The 26,223-nt window shown below is 45.8% G+C and overlaps 2 protein-coding genes across 6 annotated transcripts in view; one reads left to right on the forward strand and one right to left on the reverse strand.

Moving 5' to 3' along the window:
• Positions 1-5,099, forward strand: part of MEST — a 5,931-nt gene extending 832 nt beyond the window's left edge. For 3 of the 4 annotated variants that reach the window (XM_042815694.1, XM_042815692.1, XM_042815693.1), the window contains exons 2-12: positions 192-346; positions 457-536; positions 618-695; positions 988-1,124; positions 1,536-1,594; positions 1,747-1,787; positions 1,868-1,938; positions 3,284-3,385; positions 3,581-3,657; positions 3,882-3,945; positions 4,335-5,099. In XM_042815694.1, coding sequence (XP_042671628.1) covers positions 193-346; positions 457-536; positions 618-695; positions 988-1,124; positions 1,536-1,594; positions 1,747-1,787; positions 1,868-1,938; positions 3,284-3,385; positions 3,581-3,657; positions 3,882-3,945; positions 4,335-4,452 — 981 coding nt within the window. In that variant the 5' untranslated portion in view covers position 192 and the 3' untranslated portion in view covers positions 4,453-5,099. Of the gene's footprint in view, positions 1-133; positions 347-456; positions 537-617; positions 696-987; positions 1,125-1,535; positions 1,595-1,746; positions 1,788-1,867; positions 1,939-3,283; positions 3,386-3,580; positions 3,658-3,881; positions 3,946-4,334 lie in introns of those variants that run through there. The other variant, XM_042815691.1, reaches the window with a different exon arrangement.
• Positions 4,999-25,564, reverse strand: COPG2 (COPI coat complex subunit gamma 2). 2 transcript variants are annotated; one of them, XM_042815688.1, is made up of 24 exons: positions 25,472-25,564; positions 23,041-23,093; positions 22,354-22,434; positions 21,451-21,522; positions 19,347-19,426; positions 18,910-18,985; positions 17,318-17,410; positions 16,519-16,605; positions 15,533-15,690; positions 14,797-14,930; positions 14,083-14,150; positions 13,397-13,585; positions 12,129-12,224; positions 11,488-11,731; positions 10,972-11,047; positions 10,428-10,531; positions 9,426-9,551; positions 8,722-8,784; positions 8,473-8,612; positions 8,113-8,284; positions 7,222-7,319; positions 6,562-6,700; positions 6,173-6,271; positions 4,999-5,507 (listed from the first exon to the last, which is right to left on the reverse strand). In XM_042815688.1, the coding sequence occupies exons 1-24, from the start codon at positions 25,506-25,508 to the stop codon at positions 5,377-5,379; spliced, it is 2,616 nt and encodes an 871-aa protein (XP_042671622.1). In that variant the 5' UTR covers positions 25,509-25,564; the 3' UTR covers positions 4,999-5,376. The 2 variants fall into 2 exon arrangements, with proteins under 2 accessions (XP_042671622.1, XP_042671624.1); XM_042815690.1 differs by lacking the exons at positions 22,354-22,434; positions 23,041-23,093; positions 25,472-25,564 and adding an exon at positions 21,254-21,381 and having other exon boundaries at positions 21,451-21,525.
• Between the last annotated feature and the right edge of the window lie 659 nt (positions 25,565-26,223).

A 26,223-nucleotide genomic window follows, 5' to 3' on the forward strand; every position in this document is an offset into this window, starting at 1 on the left:
GGTGGTTATGGGGATGTGAGGTTATGGGGACTTTGGGGGAGGTTATGAGGATGCAAGGTTACAGGGACTTTGGGGGAGGTTATGGGGATGTGAGGTTATGGGGACATGAGGTTATAGGGATGGGGGGATATGGGGTGGATGGCCATTTGTGGGGATGAAGTTATAGGGACGAGCTATCCCACCTCCTGCAGGATGAAGGAGTGGTGGGTGCAGGTGGGGCTGCTCAGCGTCCCACTCCTGGCTGTGTACCTCCACATCCCACCCCCACGGCTCTCCCCAGCGCTGCTCTCCTGGAAGGCCTCTGGAGCTTTCTTCACCTACAAACACCAAAGCATCTTCTACAGAGGTAAGGACACCTCCATGGCCACCAGGAAATTGGGTTGCGGGCGATATTTGGGCTAAAATCCTTTTGTTTTGGTGGTGCCACATCTTGAGGTCCTTCCATTCCCTCCACAGATTCCACTGGTGCTGTGGGCAGCTCCGACATTGTCATCCTCCTGCATGGCTTCCCAACCTCCAGCTATGACTGGAGCAAGGTGAGAACATGAGGACACCCCGCTGGGATTCCTCCCTCCTGGCAAAACTCCTGTTTTCCTACATTTTTTTCTTCCTTGCAGATATGGGAAGGACTGACCCAACGCTTCCACCGGGTGATTGCTCTGGATTTTGTAGGATTCGGGTTCAGCGACAAGCCTGTACGTAAGCCTGGAAAGAGGAGCTACTGGGGTTTTGGGAATTGGTGTTCATTTGGGTTTCACATCCCAATTTCTTCCCCCGTTCCAAAAAAAAGAATGAGACATTCTAATAGCAGAAGGAATAAATAAGGTTGATAGTGGAGATGGGTTCAGTCAATGTGCCACCTTCTCTTGGGTGTGATGTCCTCTAGGGCAGATGGAGAATGATTACGGGGACATCTCCATCAGGGTGTTTATTTTGAAGTGTCTGTGGGTTCACATGCTCTCACGGTGATTCTGCTTTCCTTGGCAGAGGCCCCACCACTACTCCATCTTTGAGCAAGCCAGCATCGTCGAGCGGCTGGTCCGTCACCTCGGCCTCCACCACCAGAGGATAAACCTCCTGTCCCACGATTATGGGGATACGGTTGCACAGGAGCTGCTCCACAGGTTGCTGGGCTGGCTGCTCCACGTTCATAGAATCAAATGGTTGTTTTGGAAGGGACCTTAGAGGCCGTAGAGTCGTTGGAGGTTGGGTTGGAAGGGACGTTAGACATCGTAGAATTGTGGGATGTTGGGTTGGAAAGGATGTTAGAGATCATGGAATCATGAGATGTTGGGTTGGAAAGGATGTTAGAGGTCATAGAATTGTGGGATGTTGGGTTGGAAAGGATGTTAGAGATCATGGAATCATGAAATGTTGGGTTGGAAAGGATGTTAGAGATCACGGAATCGTGGGATGTTGGGTTGCAAAGGATGTTAGAGGTCGTAGAATTGTGGGATGTTGGGTTGGAAGGGCTTTCTTAGAGATGCCCCCCCAGTTTGCAGAAGGTGTTTCTCCATCTCCCCTTCTGTTCCCAGGTATGAGCACAATAAAACTGGCAGCATCCTGATCAACAGCCTCTGCTTGTCCAACGGAGGTGAGGTTTGCCCAGCACATCGGGATGGGTGGTAGGGTCAGATTTTAGAGGTCCTTCGGCTCAGATTTTTACTATGATTGCTGAAAGACTGAGGAATGCAGAACAAAACAATTATTACAGCATTACACCTCTGTTCTCTGTGATCCTTCCAGGAATTTTCCCCGAAACGTACTACCCCAGATTCATACAGAAGGTGAGCCTGTGGGAAAAACACACCAGAATCACCCATCTGTGCCCTGCAGTGGTGCCACCTGCTTTTTGTTTCTGCCCCAGGTTCTCAAGGATGGGGGCTTGCTGTCCCCCATCATCACGAGGCTGATGAACTTCTTCTTCTTCTCCAGAGGGTGAGTTGGGCTCTGCGATGGTGAGTTCCATCCATGGGTGGGGGATGTGGAGAAGGGTATTTGGTAAAGAAACATAAATCCCAGGCACTGTCCAAGCAGAGGTTTGCACCTGAATTTAAATAATCAAACCGAGGTTGGAAAAGTGGTTTATTTTGCTGGAATCCTTCTCTCCTATGAGGATGGAATTGCAATAAAACCTCTAAACCACCCTTTATGGGGTATAGGATCAGGTTTGTATTTTCACCAGATGTTGCTCATTTCTTTGATTTCCAAAAAGCCTTCGGGACGAATGCGAAGCGTCTTTGGGGGATGAGTCGTAGGGTTTGCTGGCACCCACGTGCTCCACAGCTCCTCCTCAATATCTTTATTGATGACCTTGATGTGGGCATCGAGTGCACCCTCAGTAAATTCGCAGATGACACCAAATTGCCTGGAAGTGTGGATCTGCCTGGGGGTAGCGAGGCCCTACAGAGGGATCTGGACAGGCTGGAGAGCTGGGCTGAAGCCAATGGGATGAGTTTCAACAAGGCCAAATGCTGGGTCCTGCACTTCGGCTACAACAATCCCAGGTGACGCTACAGGCTTGGGGCGGTGTGGCTGGAGGACTGCATAGAGGAAATGGACCTGGGGGTATTGATTGATGCTCGGCTGAACATGAGCCGACAGTGTGCCCAGGTGGCCAAGAAGTCCAATGGCATCCTGGCTTGCATCAGAAACAGCTTTGCAAGCAGGAACAGAGAGGTGATTGTTCCCCTGTATTCAGCACTGGTGAGGCCGCACCTCCAGTACTGTGCCCAGTTTTGGGCCCCTCACTGCAAGAAAGATATTGAGGCCCTGGAACGTGTTCAAAGGAGGGCAACAAAGCTGGTGAGGGGTCTGGAACACAGGGCTGATGAGGAGAGACTGAAGGAGCTGGGAATGTTCAGCCTGGAGAAGAGGAGGCTCAGGGGAGACCTCATTGCTCTCTATAACTTCCTGAAGGGAGGTTGTGGTGAGCTGGGGGTCGGCCTCTTCTCTCGTGTCATCAGTGATAGGACCAGGGGGAATGGCTTCAAGCTACGGCAGGGGAGATTCAGGCTGGACATCAGGAAGTATTACTTTTCAGAAAGGGTGGTCAGGCACTGGAATGGATGCCCAGGGAGGTGGTGGAGTCACCAAGCCTGGGGGTGTTCAAGGAAAGACTGGATGTTGTGTTGAGGGACGTGGTTTAGTGGGAGCTATTGGGAATAGGTGAACGGTTGGACTGGGTGATCTTTTAGGTCTTTTCCAACCTCGGTGATTCTATGATTCTATGATTCTATAACGGGGGAGCGCCGACCCTTTTTGTGCCCTGGATTCTTTTCAGGCTTGGAGCAGTCTTTGGGCCGTACACGCAGCCCTCACAGGCAGAGTACTGGGACATGTGGACGGTGGTGAGGACCAACGACGGCAATCTCGTCGTGGACAGGTAGGCCGCTGGGATTTCTGCAGGAGCTCTTGAGTTTGACGCTTTCGAAGGTTGCCAGCGCTCAGCCAGGCGTCAGGATGCAGGATCCTCAGTCTCCAGCTGCTTCTGTTGGGCTTTGGGATCACTGTTTACCCCAAAAAAGATGCGGGGTGTGATCTGAATGCATCAGCTGTGTAACGATGGGCATCTCTTCAGTATTTTGCAGTACATAAACCAGAGGAAGAAGCACAGAGACCGCTGGGTCGGGGCTTTGATGTCCACCTCTGTCCCACGTAAGTAGGAACTTTCTTTTTTTTTCCCCATTTGGAGTGAGGCTCCCATCCCTGGAGGCACTGGAGCGTGGTGCTGGCTTCCTTCCATTCATCAAGGAGCTTCTTGCAATGCTGATGATAACGAGGCTCAAGTTGGATCTGTGCAGGTTCAGTTGGGTCACCTCCTTGGCTCGGTTAAGGATGTCCATGGATACAGAAGTTCAATTTGTGCTTCTTTCTTGCAGTGCATTTAATCTACGGGCCCCTGGACCCTGTGAATCCACACCCAGAGTTTCTCCAGCTTTACAAGTAAGACACAGAGCAGCAGTATGCAGCTGGGGTTTCGTTATATGGGGGGTTTTGTCTCAGTTCCCTTTCCATAGGTTGGTTTTCCTTTTCACCTCCAATCTACACAGTCAGGCTGGACAGTAGTTTGTTAATTGTTTCCCAGTTTTAGGCATCAAAGTCACAATTCTTAGTCACAGCTATCGTGCATGTGATGATAAATCTTAACTGTCTGATGTGGTTGATTCCAGAAAATAGAACAGGGGTCACCTGCAGCTCTTGGAGGGTTTCTGATGCCAAAATCCAAGTTATGGAGAGAATCCCAACTGTGAAAGAAGGCATTCATCAGCTGGTGGCTTTCTGTGCCTGCTGCAGTTCCTGTGCTTAAGTCTTGCTCCATTCATTTCCAACAGAAAAATGCTTCCCATGTCCACAGTGTCGGTGCTGGATGACCACATCAGCCACTACCCCCAGCTGGAGGATCCAACAGGCTTCCTGAATGCATATTTGAACTTCATCAACTCCTTCTGAGCTGCTGCAGCTCTGTTCTCTCTGTTTACAGCTCAAGAGACCTTGAGCTTTATCTCCAGCTATAAGACTTTGAATCTGTAAACCCTCAAAGTATAGACAGTGATGCTACGCTGTATTTGCAACTGTCAAGGGGCATCTAAGCACCCTAATTTTGGCTTTGGTAATCTCTTCCTACATGGAAGTCAGCACAAGATCCCTCCTTCCCCCTCTATTACCAGGACTTTTCACAGCTTGAAGCCCAGGAGAAAGCTGCAGTGGTGTTTGGTACAATCTGATAAGGTTCAGAGAATTGATATTCCACAGTGCAAAAGGAATATGCCATTCATAGGTGAAGTTTAATCTCTATATACATCAGGTTTTTTGGTCTCTATTTTACACAAAATTATTTTAAAAATTGTACATTTATGGGCTAGCAGAGTCTGCAAGGTTTTGTTGTTTTTTAACTACTTGAATTTAACAGCACCCCTTTAGGAATAAGGGGCTTCTGCTAAGTGAACAGCCCCTGTGGGCTCATTTTTTGAACTGAAGGCTTAGAAGCAGATGGAATTAGAAGAAGAATTTTCTATTTTATTGAACAGTCATTCATAGGAATTCTACCATTTGGACCAGCGTTTATTTTCTGTTAATAAAAATCAGTTTTGACAAAATTCCAGTTCCATTTTTCTTACCACCTACATCTTTTATTTTCCCTGCTCTACTGCCAGCGGCCAGAGACAATAAGTTAGAGAGGAATGAGCGAGTGATGCTGAGGGAAAGGACAAGGGAAAGGCTCAGTACCAGCCAGCCACTACTGTAACATCATACAAAATATTTACCAAATGGAGGAGTAAAAACAACATGCAGAAGGACAGACAGACAGCTTGATCTGGTGTACATCCAGCTGCTGTTTGCAAAGCTCCCACCGCAGCTGAAGCGCCGTAACGCTCAGCCTACAGAAGCCAGGATGACATCTACAGGCATTTCTTCCTTGCTTCTGACTGTCACCTGCATGGTCACGCCATCTCCCAGCGCAAGCCTGGACCTTACCAGCACATCACAACCACCTCTGTATACACCTGAAGAGCAAAAACAACAAGACACATTGAGCTTGTGGCCATTTGCACTGAGACTGGGGATTAAACCGAAACTTTAAATTCCTTCAGCTCTTGAGGCCAAGACTGAAGGTAATAACAGACATCCAGACTCAATATGAGTTGCTGAGGGGCCAAGCAGATTTACATGGACAAAAACCAGGAAGGGAATAGCTAAAGCTCACTTCCAGTTGGCAAAGGCAACACTGCCTTTGTACTTTGTACCTCCAGATTCTGCCGTGAAGGCAAAATCCAGTGTCTCAACTTCCAGGAGCTGCCCAGAAGCATAAGCCTGAACCACAGTCACCAAATAAATGTGACACAACAGGCCATTTTAGGATGAGGCTTTTTCTGGAACTCGAAAACAAAACAGTCCTAGAAACCTACTTTTGGCAAGGAATTTAGTTAGGTGTTTCTGGAAGTTCTTCTTCAAAGGATTCACTGCTGTCCCCACATGCAGAATACCTTCATGCTGAGACACAAGGCCTAGCCTGAGTACACCCACAGTGGCAGGCTGCAAAATGAGCACCAGCTGCATGCAAAACTCACAGCTCTCCACAGAGAGGAACAAGAGCAGAATCTCCTTGCCTATTTCCCATCATTTAGTAAAAAATCTGAGAAACATGGATGAAAACAGTGTGAATACGTACCAGCTAAGTAGAGCGTGTGAGAATTTTTGTTCTCTGGCACTTTATCTGATCGCTCACAGGGCTGCATGCCCAAGAACTTGATGATGTTGTTGACAGCTTCTGCATTCAGAAAATGAAAAAGAACGTTATCTCCAGTTCAGTGCCAAGCTTTCTGTGAGAACTGACTTGTGATGTCCTTCCTGCTGTCTTTAACAGCCTAAAAAGGCACTGCCAAGCTTCCACTCACGACAGTCCCAGCACTGCAACACAAAGCTTTGTGGCTGGGACGTGATACGACACTGGAAGGCAGCAAATCCTCCTCCTCCCACACTAACTACCTTCTTAGAATGGAAGATTTACCAGGATTACTACTGCATGGGTCAGTGATAAATGAGGACAAATCATCTTACCGTCGAGGGTTTTGATTGAACCCAGTGCAAAGGTTTCTTCTTTCTCAAAGTCATCTCCCACTTCTTCCCATGCAGCTGCAAAGTTGGGCTTCAAAACCTTCTGAATATGGTCAGACACCGTCACCTCCAAATCTTCCAACTGACAGAAAGAAAAAAGGGAGATTTTCAGCTGCCACTTACGAGAAGGATCCAACTCTTAAAAAGAAAAACAAAGGCAGAGCAGCACTTTGATGAGACAACTCTGGCATGACTGGCTTCAATTTCAGAAGAAATGCGTAATAATACACTAAAAAAAGCAGAGAAGAAAAAAAAAATCAGTATTTGTGGTGGCCATCTGTAAAGCTTAGAAGAAAAATATACAGAAAAGAAACAGTGGCACCAAAGGAGAGCAGAAAATGGGGCAGTTGCTTTTTGAGTCAGAGTTATTACTTCCTTCACACCTGCTACCACAAATCCTGTTTTCACAGGGCACTAAAGCCAAACTGACTTTTGGCAGAAGTATGGTTTTGGGTAAGGATCTAAGCAGTCATGAGCTAAGAGATTTTGGAAATAGTGTTTCAGGTACACCCTGTGTTCTCTTTGATGGGCTTCAGATCTGAAAGAAAACTGTTGGTGCAATGGCCACGTACTCAGAATTCATGACAAGAAGACAGAACTCACCACGTACTCATCATCATAGCCATCTTCATCTGGGACTCCTGTGTTTGGGTCACAGTCCCGGACAGTAAACTTCATTGTGCAACTGAAAGTACAAGCAACTGGGGAGGAAAGGAAAAGTCCATACAGGTTAGTGGTGCAGTTTCTTCTGTTTGAGCCCTTGCTTCCCAAAAAGGAGTTTGGAGGAAAATACATCAGCTTTTCCCCAAAAGACAGAGACGCGGCAGTGGCCAAAACGCTTTCCATCTTAAAAAATTTCCCCTAGACTCCAAGATGAAGATCAAAGGAAGATCTCAGAGGGGGAGCATTCCACAGTGGGACAAGCACAGCTCCACCAACTTGCAGAGTGCTGAACTGTGGCCTGGTCTGCATCAGCCACCAGGACAAACACTGCAAGGGTTCCTGACAAGTGGACTATGATCCAAAAAACAGAGTTTAGGGATTCAAACTAGTTCTGATCTTCTCTGGTTTAGAGTGCTAACCAAGACATCCACTGATAAGCTGAGTCACGTTAAATCAACTTCAAATCCAACTGAACTTACTTGAAGTGTGAACAAATTAGAAAGAAATAAAGGTGTAATCTACCCATTGATTTTCCTCCGTTAGCATTTTTGTTTTGCTGATTCTATTCCCAAACACTACCCCAGCATCCGTGCTTTCATTGACTCAAGGTAATAAATTCAGTTTCCCATACCATCTGCATTCTGTTCCTCATTACCATCTCATTTTTAATCATCCAATATGAATGGTGAAAAAAAAAGAATCACGTGTGCTATTTTGCACAAACAGACCCTACACAAAAACCAGCATGTATGGCAGATGAGAAAAGCAGCACTGGAATCTCAATATGGGCTCAAATCCCACAGCCTGAACAGTTCAACAGCTGATTGATACCTGCAGTGGGGTCATCCTGGGGCATCTGGACGAGGGTGTAACACATGCCTGGCTGGTTGTAAGCCAGGCTGGGTGCTGGGATGCAGCAGATCACATCATAAGCATCCGATGGCTCCATCTGCACAGTGACTCTTTCTAACAGCTGATCATTTAACGTGTTTGTGCAATCAAACTGCAGAAGTATAGAATGAAAAGGTCTGAAGTGCAGACGCAGCATTTCTAATCAGCAGCTTCCCCCAAATTAGCTACAATGCTCTGGCAGCAGTGCTTATTTTCCCTTAGAATCATAGAAAGGCCATCAAGATCCAACCCCCACCCACCACAGGGAGGGACACCAACCTCCAGATGTGGTGCCCTTACCTGGAAAACGATGTGATTTGTGAACACATGTTTGATACAACGAACAAAGTACTCTGTTTCTGCTTCTGTGAGCTGCACTGGTTCTGAAGACTTGAATAACGGCCCCAAGCTCTTGAACTCTGGAATGGCTGCCAGTTGCTCTGCACAGAGAGGAAAAGGAAACAGACACTCAGTGACAGCCTTGTTCATTCCTCCCACCTGACCTGTAGCAATCCTCCCACTACTTCAAACATGAATCCTCTCACATACCTTGGAATATATCCTGACGTGAAGGAGCAACTTTTTCAGGTTTGCTGGTCACTAGGGAAATCTCTGTGAGAAGAAAAGACATTGTGCTGTCAGCTCCACTGTGCACTTCTCAATGCCTTTGTGTCTCTGCTAAAAACTCATCAGCCTGTAGCATTTCACACCTTCTGCCACTTCGTTACATGTGCATTTAAAAGTCTCTTCTGCTGGGCAATATTGGATTGCATGGAAAGGAGAGATTTGATAAAGAAAGTGCACTGTAATCTAGAACAGCCAGCAAAAAGCTCACTACACTGACTGCATGACTGCTCCAGTTTCAGTATGCAGCACAACCACAGCTGTGATACATGAGCACAGCAGTACTCGAGACAAGCTGTCATTTCTCAGAAGTCATTAACTTCTTTACTCTGCTTATGTGAGAACATTCAACCCAGGGAATTTGAAATCCCATATCTAAAAGATAAGAAAAGTAGAAAGGGGGAAAAAAAAAAAATCCCACAACATTTTCTAGAAAGGTTTTGCAAGGTCAAGATGGAAGATCAAAGGAAGCCAGTGAAGTGATTTGGTTCAGCCTTCAGCTGAGTCACAGTCTTGGCCTCATCCTACCAGGACAGCAAGCAGTTCACAGACACCAAGTGTCATTATGGCAACCTGAATGCTTACAGTCTTGCCTAGAACCTGATTATAGAAAGCCTGAGCATTATTACCTGCTTTCTGTTCAAAGATGGGTGCAGTGGCCAGCGGAACTGTTTTCATATCAAAAGGTTTGTCAGAAGGTTCCAGTGTATATTGGTGCAGGGCTTTCTCCATTCCAGGAACAGAGACAGTCAGCCCTGTGACACAGAACAGCAGACAGAAGGTTTGACAGACGGAACTGTCAAAAACCTACAGGCACTATGATACAGGGTTGACAAATGAACACAGCCAGTTTTGTATTGTCCACTGCACTAGAAGCAACAAGGCATCAGTGTCTGAAAAAACTTACCAGTGTTTCAGCCACATCCTTCTTGAGATCAAGTCAAATTATTCAAAAAGTTCTTCTCTGGAGCCTGTCCATTGGATCAGACTGCAGAGAAAAACTGTATGGAGTCTAGAGCTCACAGCTAGATAGACTTGGGCTAACAAACAGCTGGTAAAAGTACTTCAATTTCTTAATAAACACACACACACTTGCATACATGCACACACATGAAGTACATCAAGATCCTGTGCAGAATAAAAAAGCTGCTCTGAAGATGACAGAGAAATTTGCCTTTCCAAAGGGTACTGGAGTCTAAGCAGATCACTTGAGAGAAGTCATGCTGCAATAGTCTTAAACCTTAAACACTTCACTTGCATGACCTTTTAGCCACAGGACCATAAAACATTTTTATAACCAACTGTCACAGCAAAGAGGTTGAAATATCTTTTTTTTTTTCATGGAGAAAACAGAACAAAGGTTAAGAAACTTGGTCCAAGCAGAGGAAGCAATGATGAAAACACCCATCCAGCTTTCCTGCTGTTTATCTAGACAGCTTTTCCCATATTATGCTAAATATGCCATTCTCAGTTGTCATAAATATTGCCTAGCAAAGTGACAGTTCTAGAAGTTATGCTCCTTCTGGTTATTCTGACCCAAGTTACAAAAGAGGTTTTGTAGTCTTCTTACAGCAGCAGTTAAATAACAGCTCAGCCTTCAAAGGGTGCACAGAATCCTCCCTATCACTCACCATTAAAAATATAGGCAGCATTCAGGGCTATCTGCCTCTGCTGAAGAACATTCAAGTAGAACGTTGCTCTGTCCCGAACCTCATCATCGCTGTCCATCATACACCTGTTGTGGAGAACAGGAGGGCAGCAGTCAGCTCTCTCAGGAAGGTACAGACCAAACATGAAGGCAAGAGATGCAGATCTGTGAAACTGGAACAGCTGAGATCACTGCTCAGCCACACACAAGTTGCTCTTTCTGAGTAGCACGGAAACCTGCCTTCTTACTACAGATGAATGCAGAAGTATGCATGCTTACTGAGGCACTGTAGACTTACTGCCCTCTAAGGAACATTCTCACATCAGATTGTCAGATGATTGATGACTAACCACACCTTGCACTGACACCTTCAGCAGTCCTGGGCTCCTTGCAGACATAAAGAGACACCCTCTGCTCAGCAGAGCCTCCACATTTGGAGTTCTGGTTTGGTCTAACTTGCTTCTTCATGGAAACAGACTGCCCAGTGTCACCAGCTCTCAGCACATACAGCACTCATACCCACCCACCTCTGCAAAAGCACCAAGATGCTTGGAAGAAGATTCTCATTTTGGGCACCAAATTTTGCTAATGCACTTACAGCAGCTAGAAGAGAAAAAAGGGAGGTGTCAGTGGTGCTAAAGCTATCTGCAAACGTTTTCACAGCATGATTCAGTGCTCTGTGCACTGTTCTCCTGCAGTCACAATTGCTAAGGTTGTCACTTTCATACCACGAACCCTTTAGTGATATATGTTATATGATTATGTTATATGATATAAACTACACCAGTATTTTCAGAAGGAAATAGATAAGTGTTAGGGATTACAGACCAAGGTCACCTTAACAGCCCTGCAACCCTCTTTCCAAGAGAATTCTCCACCAGATGACCTCATTCCAGGTAGCATAAAGTCCTTTTCACAGGCGATGCACAGGAGTTACTTCTTAATACCTCTGGAATAACCATTGCCTCCCACACCCATTTTCAGCCCTGAGATTTCAAACAGAAATGAGACACGAATCCATGGAGCTTTGGAGGAGAACTTACCAGCCCTCACAGCCTCGTTCTCCAGCACCACCCTGTTGAATATAAAACGGATGTACTTGGATGGGGATGGAGTCCTGGGCCCCTCTTTTCCCAGCAGGTGCAGGATCTTTGTGGCAAGGACAGTGTGCTCACAGTCTTCAATGAACTCGCAGAGGTGAGCCAAGCCAGATTCCTTACTCTCAGGATTCTCCTCAATGATGCTAATTATACAGTCCACAATGGCTCGCTTGTACTCAAAGCCTCCCTGGGAAGAGAAAAACAAGAACACTCACCAGGCAGGCAGAGCTCAGACCACAGAGCTGCACAGCTCCCCTCAAGCTTCGATTACTTCTTCCCATGAAGGAAAAATAACACATTTATACTAACAGAAGAGAGCAGGAAGGCTGGATAATCTCATAGGGTCTTCCCAGTTCCCATGGGTCAATATAGGCACAGAATCTTAGAATTTCTTCAGATCTCCTTTTTTTTAACGTACCAGCTCTAGTTCACAAGCATCTTTTAGACAGGTTTGACCCACAAAATAAACAGGGTTTTGGTGATCACTCAGGCCATTGCTATGCAGCCAGTGATGTAAAACAAGAGACCCTTCCCACCACCAGAGCTACCTGCCAAGAACTACACCAAGGAAGTTTCAAACATACATCATCCCTGAGCATGTTGGAGAGGAAAGTCATCATGACGCTGTGTTTCCGAGGGTATTTCTGGCACAGAGCACTGATAGCCTGCACTACCACCACCTGCAGAACAACACAGATGCGTGTTAGTCACACATTTATCTTTCTGTGAAGGCACAGGCTTCTCACCATCTCAAACTTTCACCTTGACAGATTACATTCTTGTACAAGGAGGATGAAATCTGGCTGTGGACTCTCAGCAGGAATGCATTAACAGCTCCACGTCAACATGCTGCAAGACTTGGCTCTGCTGTATTCTGGAATGAATTCAAAGGCCCATTCCTCCCTCTGCCCTCTAATGACCCTAATCTAATTCTAACTTGACAGGTCATATTTTGTCCCTAGAGCTCTTTGCAGTTTCAAACTTACTTCTTTTGCTTATTAAAAGCAGTAAGTTTTGATAAGACCTCTGCACACTGATATCAGCTTTCTGTACTCATGTTATATTCCTCAAGGCAACTCTGCAGTGTGAGGGGGAAATGTAAGATGAACAACCCCTAGCCAAGTCATTACCTGATTTTACAGTGACTTTACAGACTGAAGCAATACAGACTCAAGTAGAACAGTTAAAATCCCTCTCCAAATTGGCAAGCAGAAGACAGTAGAGAATTTTCTAGGAAAATGCACAGGAGACAGTTATCTACCAAATGATGTTTCACCTTTTTTGGAGTGATGAGAGGAAATGAAACAGTGTATTTCACAGAATCACAGAATGGCCTGAGCTGAAAGGACCACAAAGATCATCCAGTTTCAACCCCCCTGCTGTGTGCAGGGTCACCAACCACTGCACCAGGCTGCACAGAGCCACATCCAGCCTGGCCTTGAATGCCTCCACGGATCCAGGGGCATCCACAGCCTCCTTGGGCAGCCTGTTCCAGTGCCTCATCACCCTCTGAGTGAAAAACTTCCTCCTAATATCCAATCTAAATCTCCCCTGTCTCAGTTTAAAACCATTCCCCCTTGTCCTATCACTATCCATCCTCACAAACAGCCATTCCCTGTCTTGTTTAAGTGCTCCTTTCAAGTACAGGAAGGCCACAATGAGGTCTCCCCACAGTCTTCTTTTCTATTTTGACAGCTGGAAAACAGACAAGCACACCTTCTGAATATAAAGCTGCCTTTATCAGACTTACTAATAAATCACTGGAGGGTTTAACAAACGGGAAAAGCTTAATAAAAACAAGAATGGGAGAAAAACCTGCAGCTGGAAAGAGCAGAGGCCTCCAATGCCACACCTTAAACTCATCTGATATTTCTGACACGAAGGAAGAGATCTGTTTCATGAGCCTGTCCACGCTGCTCTCACTCCCTGTCTTCAGCAGGGTGGTGATGGCGAGGGTAGCGATGCTGCGGTTGGAGTCGGTGATGAGGTTTTCCAGGTCCAGGTTGCAGGCAGTGACTGCAGATGGATGCTTCATGGCCACCTGCAAAGGAAACCATTTCAAAGCTGTAAGGGTTTGGCAGCCACACAGAATCACTCAGGTTGAGAAAAAGACCTTAAAGATCATCGAATCCAACCACCTAACCACACTACCCTAACTCTACAGCATGGCTTGACCCAAGTCTTGCTCTACTACTGCTGTAGCTTTGGAATCAGAATGTCATTTCCTCCACACATTTTATTTATACCTTTCACAGAATTAAATATTCAAGGTTCTGCTTCTTACATAGTTGAAGAGCTCACAAGTTATCCAGCTACAGCCTTGTGGTCCAGAAATGAGCAAATACAGCTTGAATGCAGAAAAGATTTCTGTTACACCAGAATATCTGGCATGGAAAAGACAATCCTCCAACAAGGAGTATTTCTGAATACAGTAATCACATGAATAGTTGCTCTGTTTTAGGCAACACACCATCAGGCACCAAAGTCTGGCTTTCTCTGATGCTCTTGTGCTTGTTTAGAAGATCTTGAAGCACTCACTTTATTAAGGGTCCGTACAGCTGCGTATCTCAAGACAGGTTTGGGAGAACTACAGAAAAGCTGGAGCACTGAAAATAAAGAATCAAGAGAAGTAACTCATGACAAAATGCTACAGAGGAGAGATGTCAAACAAAACCTGGCTCTAGGCACCTTATGAGAGCTCTTATGCCCACAACAGATGTGGAAAAGGAAGTTGCCTTGTACCACCCCTCTGATATTGAGAGGGGCAAACAATACAGTCAGAAGTCACTGCTGCAGAAAATTAAATGTAATCTCTTTCTAAAAATGGGAGAGGGAAGTCTCACGTATTCCCATCCAACTGCAGATGGCATGCTGAGCATTCATGCAGTTCTATTTGTCATTTATCACTAGTTTCAAAAGCAGATTAAACACGGCCTTCAGTTTTACACCTTACAACAATAACAAGCTGTTTTCTAGTAGTAAGTGTCACATCTGTGCTATCAAGTCCTCTACCTTTTCCCTCCCACCTCCTCTTTCTGTTGATAGCACCTCTGCTGCCCCCTCTCTACAGCTCTGAAGGAAATGGGGAAGAAGGAATCAAACCACTTCCCATCCAGAAGGCCCTGAACTTGACAATCAGAGCATTTACATTTTGACTCCAGTGCTTCAGTTAAGCTGTACTCATCTCTCCAATGTGTTTTTCCACCCTTTCTAACAGCTAAGAAAGATGGTAAAAAGGACTCTTGAACCAACCTGAAACAGCAGGTGCCAGCTCCCTTGCTGTGCAGTTTGGCAAATGGATGATTGCAGAAGCAGCTTCATAAATAACCATTTCGTGTTTGTTCCGCAGGCAGCTCTCAATGAAGTCAAACAGTGGACTTTCATGCCTACAAACAGAAGAAATTTCACACTGTGATGCTGAACTACACACAGATCCCAACGTGGTGTTGTTGAGAACATGACAGAAGGCACAGTTAGCACATGGTTCTCTTGTTTCTTGCTCTGTTGCGTTGCTCAACTCATACTTGAACAACAAAACTCCAATCCCCTACTATTCCATTCATCTTAAGCTCATCTACAAGCCACAACTCCTGTGTTCTAGAAATACCTTGTTAATTATGTATTACACATCACTAACAAAAACGTTCACCAGTCAAAGAATTGCATCAGGAGATGACTTTCTCATAGATCTCTGCTAGTATGAGATCAGATTAGGATAGAGGCTTCTGTCTGTATGGCTGTAATACAGGTAGATATTGTGTTTGAACTGCACCTAACTAGAAAAGCACAACAGCCTCCTCCCCTCCCGAGATGGCTCAGCAGTTTTAATCCCACTGCCAAGTGAATTCTGTTGGTATGGTGCCAAACCCAAACCAAAAAACCCAAACCTCACCACACAACTACCACACAAACCTCCAGGCATCAGCTCTGCCTACTTCTACCTCAAAGCACAATTAATTTGGTAATTCACATGCTGCTTCTTTCTTACCCCTCTTCAGATTCCTTCAAGAGTTTGCTTGCAATCCTGATCAGCATGCAGTAAGCAAACTGGGATTTCAGGCCAGACTTGGTGAACTTATTCAGCATCTTGGAAACTGCGAGACGGTCATTTTTTCTGAGGTGGTAGAGCAGCCCCAAGGCATGGTACTAAGAAACCAAAACCAGGCACAAGAACACATGAAGGCATTAAACACACACTGCAGTTGGAAAAAGGCAGGTTGTTAGCCCTCTTCTGCGTCTTACAATTGCAGTTTCCCAGCGTTACTTCCTTCTAATCTCAAATGATCTGAGTTTCCTGACGAGCAGCAAAGATATGCGGTATTTCTTTTTCCTGCCTTCCCATTGAGAAAGCCTAAAAACAGCTCTTCAGTTACTTTCTTCCCTTTTCTCCCCATTAAATGTCAGAATTCTTCAGCTTACTTAACTGTGATGCACACTAAAGCTTGCTTTTATAGAGCATGCTTAACTTCCAAGATACCCCTTGAAATCACAGCTGACTAGAAAATCCTTGACACATTGGAAGTCCAAACCATAAGCAGCACAAACTGTAAAGTACAGAAGTCCAAACTGAAGAAAAAGGAACACTTCCAGTTGCTTGCTAAGGTTCTTTTGCCATAGGACTAGATTACATAAAGCTTAACCAAGCTGCTGACCAACCACCAACAAAGCTGGTTTTGTACATTTGGTGCTCATTCTGTCTCATAACACTGAACATATGGAATGAACAGTGGCATTCCAGCCACCAGAAGACTTGTGGGGAAAGGGCAGAGGATTGCAATAAAGCACCATCTCTTAATTAATAAACATGCAGTGGGGGTTGTGGGAAAACTTGTGATTTTTGAAGCTGTGGAATCATTTCCTTCAAGTCAAAATTACCATTAAAAAAAATATAATAATAATAAAAAAAAGTAATTGATGTTAATGTTTTTTTCCCAAGGTTGCTTGAAGAACTTACAGAATAGCACTGACACATACCTGTACCATGATGTTGTCACTGGAAGCTGCCTCCTGAGCTTCGTTGATCCATCGTTTGACTACATCATAACTGATCTTCATCATATGCTGCAAGAAGCCACAAACTGAGACTGCAAACAAGCTAATATCAGAAGCACTGTGAAGTGTATTGCTTTGATCCACCAGTGAGGCCAGCCTCTTTACCCAATGCCCTTATAAACCACTGCTTCTCTTGCACCTCAGTCTCAGCCTTTCACTTGTTCTTCCCCCCTTTAATACAAACATTAAACAAGCAAGATATTTTCCAGCCTTTGCTCTTAATGGAGAAAACACAGTGAAAGTCTTCAGCTGTCCCTTCTACTACGTATCAACAAAAATAATCTTGTATGGCAGTCTATTCAGGGCAGCAATTCCACTGATTTCTTATTTGCATAGCACAGAGCAAGCTGCTTTTACTTTCTGTTGCAGTTCAGAACCACCAGCGCCCATTTTTTCCCAGCACAGAACAGGTTGTTCTTATTTACTCACCAAGCTGTTAAGCATTTTCATGGCCATCAGTGCACTTCACTTTTGAAAACCAAGACAAGCCCCTCACTGGTTAAATTAATGTTCCATACTAACTACATACTGAACAATTTGCACTTCAGCTGTTATAAACAATGTACTTGAAAAGGGAGAGAATATTAAAGGAGATGGAGATGAGAGACTGTTTGAGACCCAGGAAATTCCACTGCTACACAAACAGCACACTACTTCTCCTAGAAACACAGATTCTCCTCCTAGAATGCACAGATGTACAATGATCTGCTGCTTTACTTACTAAGGAAGACACCAATGCAGAACTAGACACGCTGGGGACTTTGTCCACAATGGCTTGCTTCATGTATCTCTCAATAGCTTGTAACATTGTACCCTGTGAAAAAGGAGGGGAAGAAAAGTATTGATACTCAAAGGCTAGAGGCAGAACATAAGGGCAGTTTTAAGATAAAAAACATATGCAGAACATACCCCAAAAAAATGGATATAATCCACTTCATCTGATTCTAAAAACACTTATTTCTGCAAGTGCCAGCTCCTGAAGGTTCAGTGACACAATCCAAGTCCACAGCAAAGTGATCTTAGAGCAAAAACCATACCTCCAAAGCTCCTGCCTTTTAACTGCATGGTTTTAGTGCTATAGCTCCACAGAACTATCACATCACTAACATAGAATCATAGAATGGCCCAGGTTGAAAAGGACCACAATGAGCATGGAGTTCATGAAGGAATTGAGTGCACTCTCAGTAGGTTTGCAGATGACACCAAATTGGGAGGTAGCATCGATTTGCCTGAGGGTAGGGAGGCCCTTCAGGGGGATCTAGATCAGCTGATCACTGGGCTGAGGTGAGTGGGATCAGGTCCTGCACTTTGGCCACAGTAACCCCATGCAGCGTTACAGGCTTGGGGATGAGTGGCTGGATGAGTGTGAAGAGGAAAGGGACCTGGGGGTGTTGGTTGATGCTCGGCTGAACATGAGCCCACAGTGTGCCCAGGTGGCCAAGAGGGCCAATGGCATGCTGGCCTGCATCAGAAATAGTGTGGCCAGCAGGAGCAGGGAGGTGATCATCCCCCTGTACTCAGCACTGGTGAGGCCGCCCCTCGAGTATTGTGTTCAGTTTTGGGCCCCTCACTACAGGAAAGATGTTGAGGCCCTGGAGCGTGTTCAGAGAAGGGCAATGAAACTGGTGAGGGGTCTGGAGCACAAGTCTTACGAGGAGCAGCTGAGGGAGCTGGGATTGTTCAGTCTGCAGAAGAGGAGGCTCAGGGGAGACCTCGTTGCACTGTACAACTTCCTGAAGGGAGGCTAAGATCAGACATGAGGAAAAACTTCTTCTCTCAGAGAGTGGTCAGGCACTGGAATGGCTGCCCAGGGAGGTGGTGGAGTCGCCGTCCCTGGCAGTGTTCAGGAGGCATCTGGATGAGGAGCTATGAGATATGGTTTAGTGGCTCGTGGTAGGAATGGTGATGGGAGGATGGTTGGACTAGATGGTCTTGCAGGTCCTTTCCAACCTTGTGATTCTACAATTCTATGATTCAAGCCCCCTGCTGTGTGCAGGGTCACCAACCACCACACCAGGCTGCCCAGAGCCACATCCAGCGTGGCCTTGAATGCCTCCAGGGATCCAGGGGCATCCACAGCCTCCTTGGGCAACCTGTTCCAATGTGTCACCACCCTCTGAGTGAAAAGCTTCTCCTAATATCCAGCCTAAACCTCCCCTGTCTCAGTTTAAGACCATTCCCCCTTGTCCAGTAGATGGCTTCAGAGCAGTGGCAGCTCCTTCTATTCTAAGAATGCACCCTGTTACAGAACAGACACTTGATTTTAAATACACTTGTCAACTCTGAAACAAAAGTGTTGTGATTTGTACTTACATCAGTGATCCGGCAGAGAGCTCTGATGGCTGGGCCTCGATATAAGTCTTCCTTCCCTGTCATGTCTTTGGTCAAGCTGAAATAACCAAAGAGAGCCTGTTAACACTCCCTGAGCATCTCAGTACCTCACTTTGTTTGTGACATTCAGCTCCTCTCATTTAATTACTGTTCAAGCAGTTACCACATAACTGCAAGGATCCAGAATGGCTTGAAACATCTTAAGAATTAGCTATTTGAAAATTAGTAACATTAGAAGTCTGTAGAAATACATAACATTATAAAATACACTGTCCATTAAATTGCTTTGCCATGGACCTGGCTTATTTAGCTCCTTCACTCAACAGGATTAAAGAAAAGCCCAGCAGTTAAAACAAACATCTTTCAATGCAGCTACTTGCTTCAGAGCTCTGATTCTGTCTTTCCTGAAGTTGTACTACCTGCTTGTGACAATGATGACGTCCTCAGAAATATTGGCCATCTCTTTGATAGTAAGGTAGCACATTCTTCTAAGGGTTTGCTGTGAAAGAACATTGCAGGAAATCATTAAACTCAAAAGCAGTAACAAATGAACACTCCCTAGAAGTTTCAAAAATAAACAAGACACAGAACTCTTCCCCCTGTGTCTGTACAAAGTATGAAAGTAAAACCATGTTTGGTAAGCAGACAACAGTTTTCTTGCTTTCAGACAAATCAGAAAACAAATAAGAGAGATAAGGGAGATGTCATTGAATTATAGAATGGCCTGGGTTGAAAAGGACCACAAAGATCATCCAGTTTCAACCCCCCTGCTGTGTGCAGGGTCACCAACCACCACACCAGGCTGCACAGAGCCACATCCAGCCTGGCCTTGAATGCCTCCAGGGATCCAGGGGCATCCACAGCCTCCTTAGGCAACTGTTCCAGTGCCTCACCACCCTCTGAGTGAAAAACTTCTTCCTAATATCCAATCTAAATCTCCCCGTCTCAGTTTAAAACCGTTCCCCCTTGTCCTATCACTATCCATCCTCATAAACAGCCATTCCCTGTCTTGTTTAAGTGCTCCTTTCAAGTACTGGAAGGCCACGATGAGGTCTTCCCACAGTCTACTCCAAGCTAAACAAGCCCAGTTTCCTCAACCTTTCCTCATAGCAGAGGTGCTCCAGCCCCCTGATCATCTTAGTGGCCCTTCTTTGGACCCACTCCAAGAGCTCCCCATCCTTCCTGTACTGGGGGCCCCAGGCCTGGACGCAGTGCTGCAGATGGGGCCTCACAAGAGCTGAGTAAAGGGGTACAAACACCTCCCTCTCCCTGCTGGTCACTCCTTTTTTAATGCAGCCCAGAACACAGTTGGCCTTCTGGGCTGCAAGCACACACTGCTGGTTCATGTCCAGCTTCTTGTCCACCAAGACCCCCAAGTCCTTCCCCTCAGGGCTGCTCTCGAGGAGATCTTCCCCAAGTTTGTATAAATACCTGGGATAACAGATGATAAATTGAACCCTAGCCAATTGTGTGTGCTTACAGCCCAGAAAGCCAACACTATCCTGGACTGCATCAGAGGAGAGGTGGCCAGCAGGGCAAGGGACATAATTATCCCACTCTGCTTTGCCCCTGTGAGCCCCATATGGAGCACTGCATCTGGGGTTTCCAACACAGGAGGAGGGTCCAGAGGAGGGCCACGAAGACAATCAGAGGGCTGGAGCACCTCTCCTATAAAGACAGTCTCAAACACTCAAGCTTGTTCAGTCTCTAGAAGAGAAGGCTGCAGGAAGATCTAATAATGGCCTTCCAGTATTTAAAGGGAGATGACAAACAGAAAGGAAAGAAACTTTCTAGACAGTTGAGAGTGACAGGACAAGGGGGAACGGTTTTAAATGGAAGGAGGAAAGATTTAGATTAGATGTCAGGGGGGAAATTTTTCACTGAGAAAGTGGTGTGGTGCTGGAACAGGCTGCCCAGAGAGGCTGTGGGTGCTCTGTTCCTGAAAGTGTTCAAGAAAAGGCTGGATGGAGGGCCCCGGGCAATCTGATCTAGCACTCAATCTAGGACTTGGCAACCTTGCCTGTGGCAGATGAGTTTGAAGCTTGATGATCTCTGTGGTCCCTTCCAGACCATTCCATGATTCTACTGCAAACTGATTCACAAATAGAGCAGGCCAGGCCATTCAAGTGAATAGAAGTATCTGAATTCACAAACAAGTTGTTAATTTTATTCAGAGAACTAAGCAGGTGTGGATTATTCGCAAGCGCAGGAACCATTCATAGAATTCTACTGATTTGTATACCAAGCTTTCAGTGATTGTTCATATTTTTCACAAGAGGAATTCAGCTCAGGAAAAAAAAATAATAAATAAACCACCAAAACCAACCTGCAGAAGTAACTGCATGTTATTATTCAGTCATTTGTATCCAAATGGGGAATTGCCTCCAGCAAGTGGTTTGCTCACTGAACTTGCTCACTGAAGTGCTTGCCTCGCCCTCTTCCCAAAGCCTGGAACTGTTTTGTAATTACTGTGAATCCAGCCAAAACCAAGGAGACAGAAATCATTAACCACTGGGTACTTACATCATTAGACTGAAACAATCTGGTCATTGCAAAAAAGGCTTCTGTAGCTTCAGTGGTTCCAAAATGTTCACCCTGAAAATAGCACATAAGATGAGAGAGGAGAGAACTGTAATTATCCACTAGCCTCCACTTGTAAACCTCTATTTAGAATCCCCACTCACACAGCAAGAATCTTCTCTTTGAAGACTTTTTCTTCTTGGGAACGACAGTTCTACCCTTGCCTTGTGTTTCCCAGGGAACACACACCAAGGTCACCACAGTTACACACTTGGTCTCAATCAAAGTGCCATCCAAAATGATGGAACAGTTTGTCAAGTAGCCTCTGTTCCCTCTTCTGATGTCACTGTGTCAGCTATTGCTTTGGTTTTGTTAAGAAGGATGTACTTAGAGATGACTTGTGCCAATCAGCACTGAACAGCACAGAGCCATCCCAGCTGATGGTAACTATGTTAGAAACTGCCCTGACTCAGGTAGGTGCATGCAGGAATCCTGATTCCACAGTAACCTACAGTAAATCTTCCTTCCTTACCACGCTTCCAACTTCTTCACAAACAAAAAGAACCTTTCACTCCCTCTCCCTCTGCCTTCTGTTCTCATTTCACCTCTATTTCAGTCAGGTGAATATATATGACTTCATTACATGATGCCTCAGTGCATCATGGGCAGTAACAGCTGTCACTTGGCACTCAGAAAAAGACTGAAGAGCTTTAGGGACACAGGCATATCTCACCTTAGAGGGAAAGTCAGAAAGGGAAACATGATGCTACGTCACGAGTTCCCTGTCTGTGGCGTAGTTGTGCTGAATCTGACTGCAGGAGGCACAAAACCTCTTCCAAAATGAAAGTAATCAGAAATTCACCTCATGAACGTGCAATCTGGGTGATAAGACACAACGACAGTTACCTGGTTCAGCAAGTAAAGGATCTTGGTAAGTATGTGCAGGCATCTTCGTGGATTTATAGGAGTCTCATTAAAGATCCGTGCCTGCAAACTCAGCACAAATACTTCTTACAAAATAACCCAACAATAATAATTTCTCCTTGAAAGCAGTTTGTTCTCCACCTCAGCAGCTCATAACTTTTTTCATTCTAAAATGCATCCCAAGGAACATCCTCTTAGCATTCAGTTCAAGCTGGATAGGCAGTAATCTGAACTGGACACAGTGATTCAGTTTACTGTTTGGTACTGGCAATATAATTTAAAATAGAAGTATAATCTAGAATATCTCAACTCTGCTCCTTTCATAGCATCTGCTGCCCAATGATTCAGCACAGAACAGAAAAACTGAGGCTCCTTTTTGCAGCTGTTTGCCACCCCCAAAAATTCCTTGTTTATTTAACCACCCTTTCACCTCACCACTTGGTGGTACACCAAGCTGCAGGAAGCTTTTTAATACATGAAAGCAGGCAGGTCAGTTCTTCAGAAAGATCAAACTGCCATGCATAGAACCATCACTGAGTAACACTGTGTGCACTTTCACATCCACCCAGTGTGATTTTAAATCAGCTATCCACATTTAATTGTTCACATCTCCTGCTAGCTGCACTGTAACTCCTCCTCAAGCTGCTAATGCTTCAAAACCATTCGTACCTCCTGAAGCACAGCACTCTTCTCCAAATTCTGGAAAGGATTGGAACCACTACCTGAGGAAGAAGAGAGACCTCATGGTTAAGAAAATACATTTATCAAAACAGAGAACATAATTCAGTTGTATATGTAAGGGGTGATCATCTTCCAACGCAGCCGGAAAACGAGCAACAAGAAAATGACTTACTGGTGAAGTTGCCTTAATGCTCTCTTTATATACCAAAAAAAAAAGCCAAAGCAACCAAAATCTGCAAGAGGGCTTCAAAAACATTTCAGAAGGGGAAACAGGGTGTTAATTTTGCTCACATTTATTTCTTTTTAAAAGAGGAAAGAGAGGATGGAAGATTCATATGGCTCCTTCTACCCTGGGTTTTTCTACAAGCTCTAATCCACCTCTTGTCCTGTTACAGAGGAACATTTCAACTCTTTTGCCCTATTTTGGAACCAGCTACATCAATGATTATCCATCTCATATATTAGATATATAAGCTACATATTAGACATCTAATAAACTGAGTTTGAGTCTCAGAGAAAGCAGAGAAGCCTTTGGTTTCAGGGAATATAAGGAAGGTAAAATACTGTTCTTCTCTAAGATTTCTGAGGAGTGCTAAACATTTAACTTCTTTGAGATGACATTTCTCTGCTGGCAGCATAGAGAGAAACCTTCTAATTCACATTGCTGGTGAAAATACCTCTCAGAATCACTGATATGGACACACAGATCCCTCCAAACCCTACATCTGAGCCCTTCTCTCCAACAGTAATGTTTCATTTTCCATTCACTCATCCTTCAGTTCTCACACCGCAAGCAGAATGAAAGAAAACTCAATCCAATCAGTCCCTCTTGGGAATCACAGAATGGCTTGGGTTGGAAGGGACCTCAAAGATCATCTAGCTCCAAACCTCTGCCACAGGCAGGGTTGCCAGCCACTAAATCAGACACCAAATGAAGCTGCCCATGTCCACATCCAACCTGGCATTGAACACCTTCAGGGATGGGGCACCCATAGCTTCTCTGGGCAACCTGTGCAAGCACCTCATCACTCTCAGTGAAAAATTTCCCTTGACATCCAAACTAAATCATAGAATAGAATCTCCAAAGTTGGAAAACATTCACAGTATCACCCAGTCCAACCATCCACTTATCACCAATAGCTCTCGCTACACCATATCCCTCAACACAACATCCAAATGTTCCTTGAACACCTCCAGGGTCAGTGACTCCACCACCTCCCTTGGCAGCCCATTGCACTGCCTGACCACTCTTTCAGAGAAGTAGTATTTCCTGATGTCCAGCCTGAATCTCCCCTGCCGTAGCTTGAAGCCATTCCCCCTGGTCCTATCACTGATGACACCAGAGCAGAGGCCGACCCCCAGCTCACCACAACCTCCCTTCAGGAAGTTATAGAGAGCAATGAGGTCTCCCCTGAGCCTCCTCTTCTCCAGGCTGAACATTCCCAGCTCCTTCAGCTGCTCCTCATAAGGCCTGTGCTCCAGACCCCTCACCAGCTTTGTTGCCGTTCTTCGAACCCCCTCCAGGGCCTCAATGTCTTTCTTGCAGGTGCAGCCTCACCAGTGCTGAGTACAGGGGAACAATCACTTCCCTGATCCTGCTGGCAACACAATCTCCCCTTTTAAGTCTAGAAACTGTTACCCTTTGTCCTATCACTATCCACATACATCAAATGTTGACTTCTCTCCTGCCTATCAATTCCCTTTAAGCACCAGAACGCCACAAGATTTCACTAGAGCATTCCATTCTCTAAGCTGAAAAAGCCCTGCTGCCTCAGCCTATCTCAGTAGGAAAGGAGCTCCAGCCCTCTGAGCATCTTCACGGCCATCCATTGGACCCATTTGAAAAGGCCCACATCCTTATGCTTAGGCCCATACATGGACACAGGACTCCAGGTGGGACCTCACGAGGTCAGAGCAGAGGAAAACAGTCCCGTCCCTGCCCTGCTGTCTCCCTCTCCATTGACACAGCCCAGGATACTTTTGGCCGCCTGGGCTTCCAGTGCAAGACCTTAACAGTGCACAGACTCAACACAGTGACCACGTGCAACTTGAACTGGGGGTTAGAAGACCTCAATAGAGAATGGGTCCGGTGCAACCTAAACTTAATTTCCAGACGACTTCGTGGAGTGAAAACATTCAGCCTACAGCCCCATTCACCACATCTGCACTCAGCGTGGGCGCTCCCAGTGCTGTCCAAGCCACAAAGTCTCCGTGTGAGGAAGGCCGGTGTCCCAACACCGCTCCTCAAGAGCGATGAAGCCGAGCCCCGTTCCTCAGAGGCCGTTACCCGCTCCCCTCACCACCGTTTCAGGCCACACACGCCCTGCCCTCCTAATATGCGTTCCCCGCAGGGAAACACCGCCCAGCCCTGATCCCGCTGCCTCCTCCTCCTTCCCCCTCCCTGCCGTCAGCAACGGACCGGACTCCTCGTCCTTTTTGTCAAACTTCTTGATCATGTCGCCAGCACTCGCCCTCCTCCCTTCGAGCTGCGGTTCCTACCGGAAGGCGCAGCAGTTCCCACCGGAAGACCCGCCTCCCCGCCTGACAGCATGCCGTCTGATTGGTCAGAAAACTGTCACTCAAGCTTCTACCCTCAGTTGTAGAGGCAGGTCCCTTCCTTCTCTCTGAGCCACGTCCCCCCGCCCGCAGCTGATTGGACGGGGCTGAGGAGGGCGGGAAATTGGCCTTAAAGGGCCCGCTCCGTCATTTTGTGTGGGAGTGTTTGATCTTCTCGACTGGCAGAAAAATAAATAATCTGAGCCCCGTAATAAGCAATAAACGCACATTTTAATCACCAGGTGCCCTCAGAAAGGGTTATTGTAACCGGACTACAGGATCCAGCACTTGATCTTGTTGAACTTCATCCCATTGACCTCAGCCCATCAATCCAATATGTCCCGGTCCCTATGAAGGACCTTCCTACCCTCAGGAGATCAACACTTCCCCCCGACTTGGTGTTGTCTGCAAACTTACTGAGGGGTGTACTCGATTCCATCATTCAGATCCTCAATAAAGATATTAAATAGAATGGACCCCAGTACTGACTTCTGGGGAGCACCACCCCAACAGATGGGTGGGGAAAAGGAAGGGGAAAGGGAAAAGAAAGGGAAGGAGAAAGAGAAATAGGAGGAGAAAGGAAAGGAAAAAGGAGAAAGGGAAGGAGAAAGAGAA

The sequence above is a fragment of the Centrocercus urophasianus genome, unplaced genomic scaffold, assembly GCF_019232065.1.
Source record: "Centrocercus urophasianus isolate 14NV4802_14NV808 unplaced genomic scaffold, USGS_Curo_1.0 seq_15, whole genome shotgun sequence".
Lineage (NCBI taxonomy): Eukaryota > Metazoa > Chordata > Aves > Galliformes > Phasianidae > Centrocercus > Centrocercus urophasianus.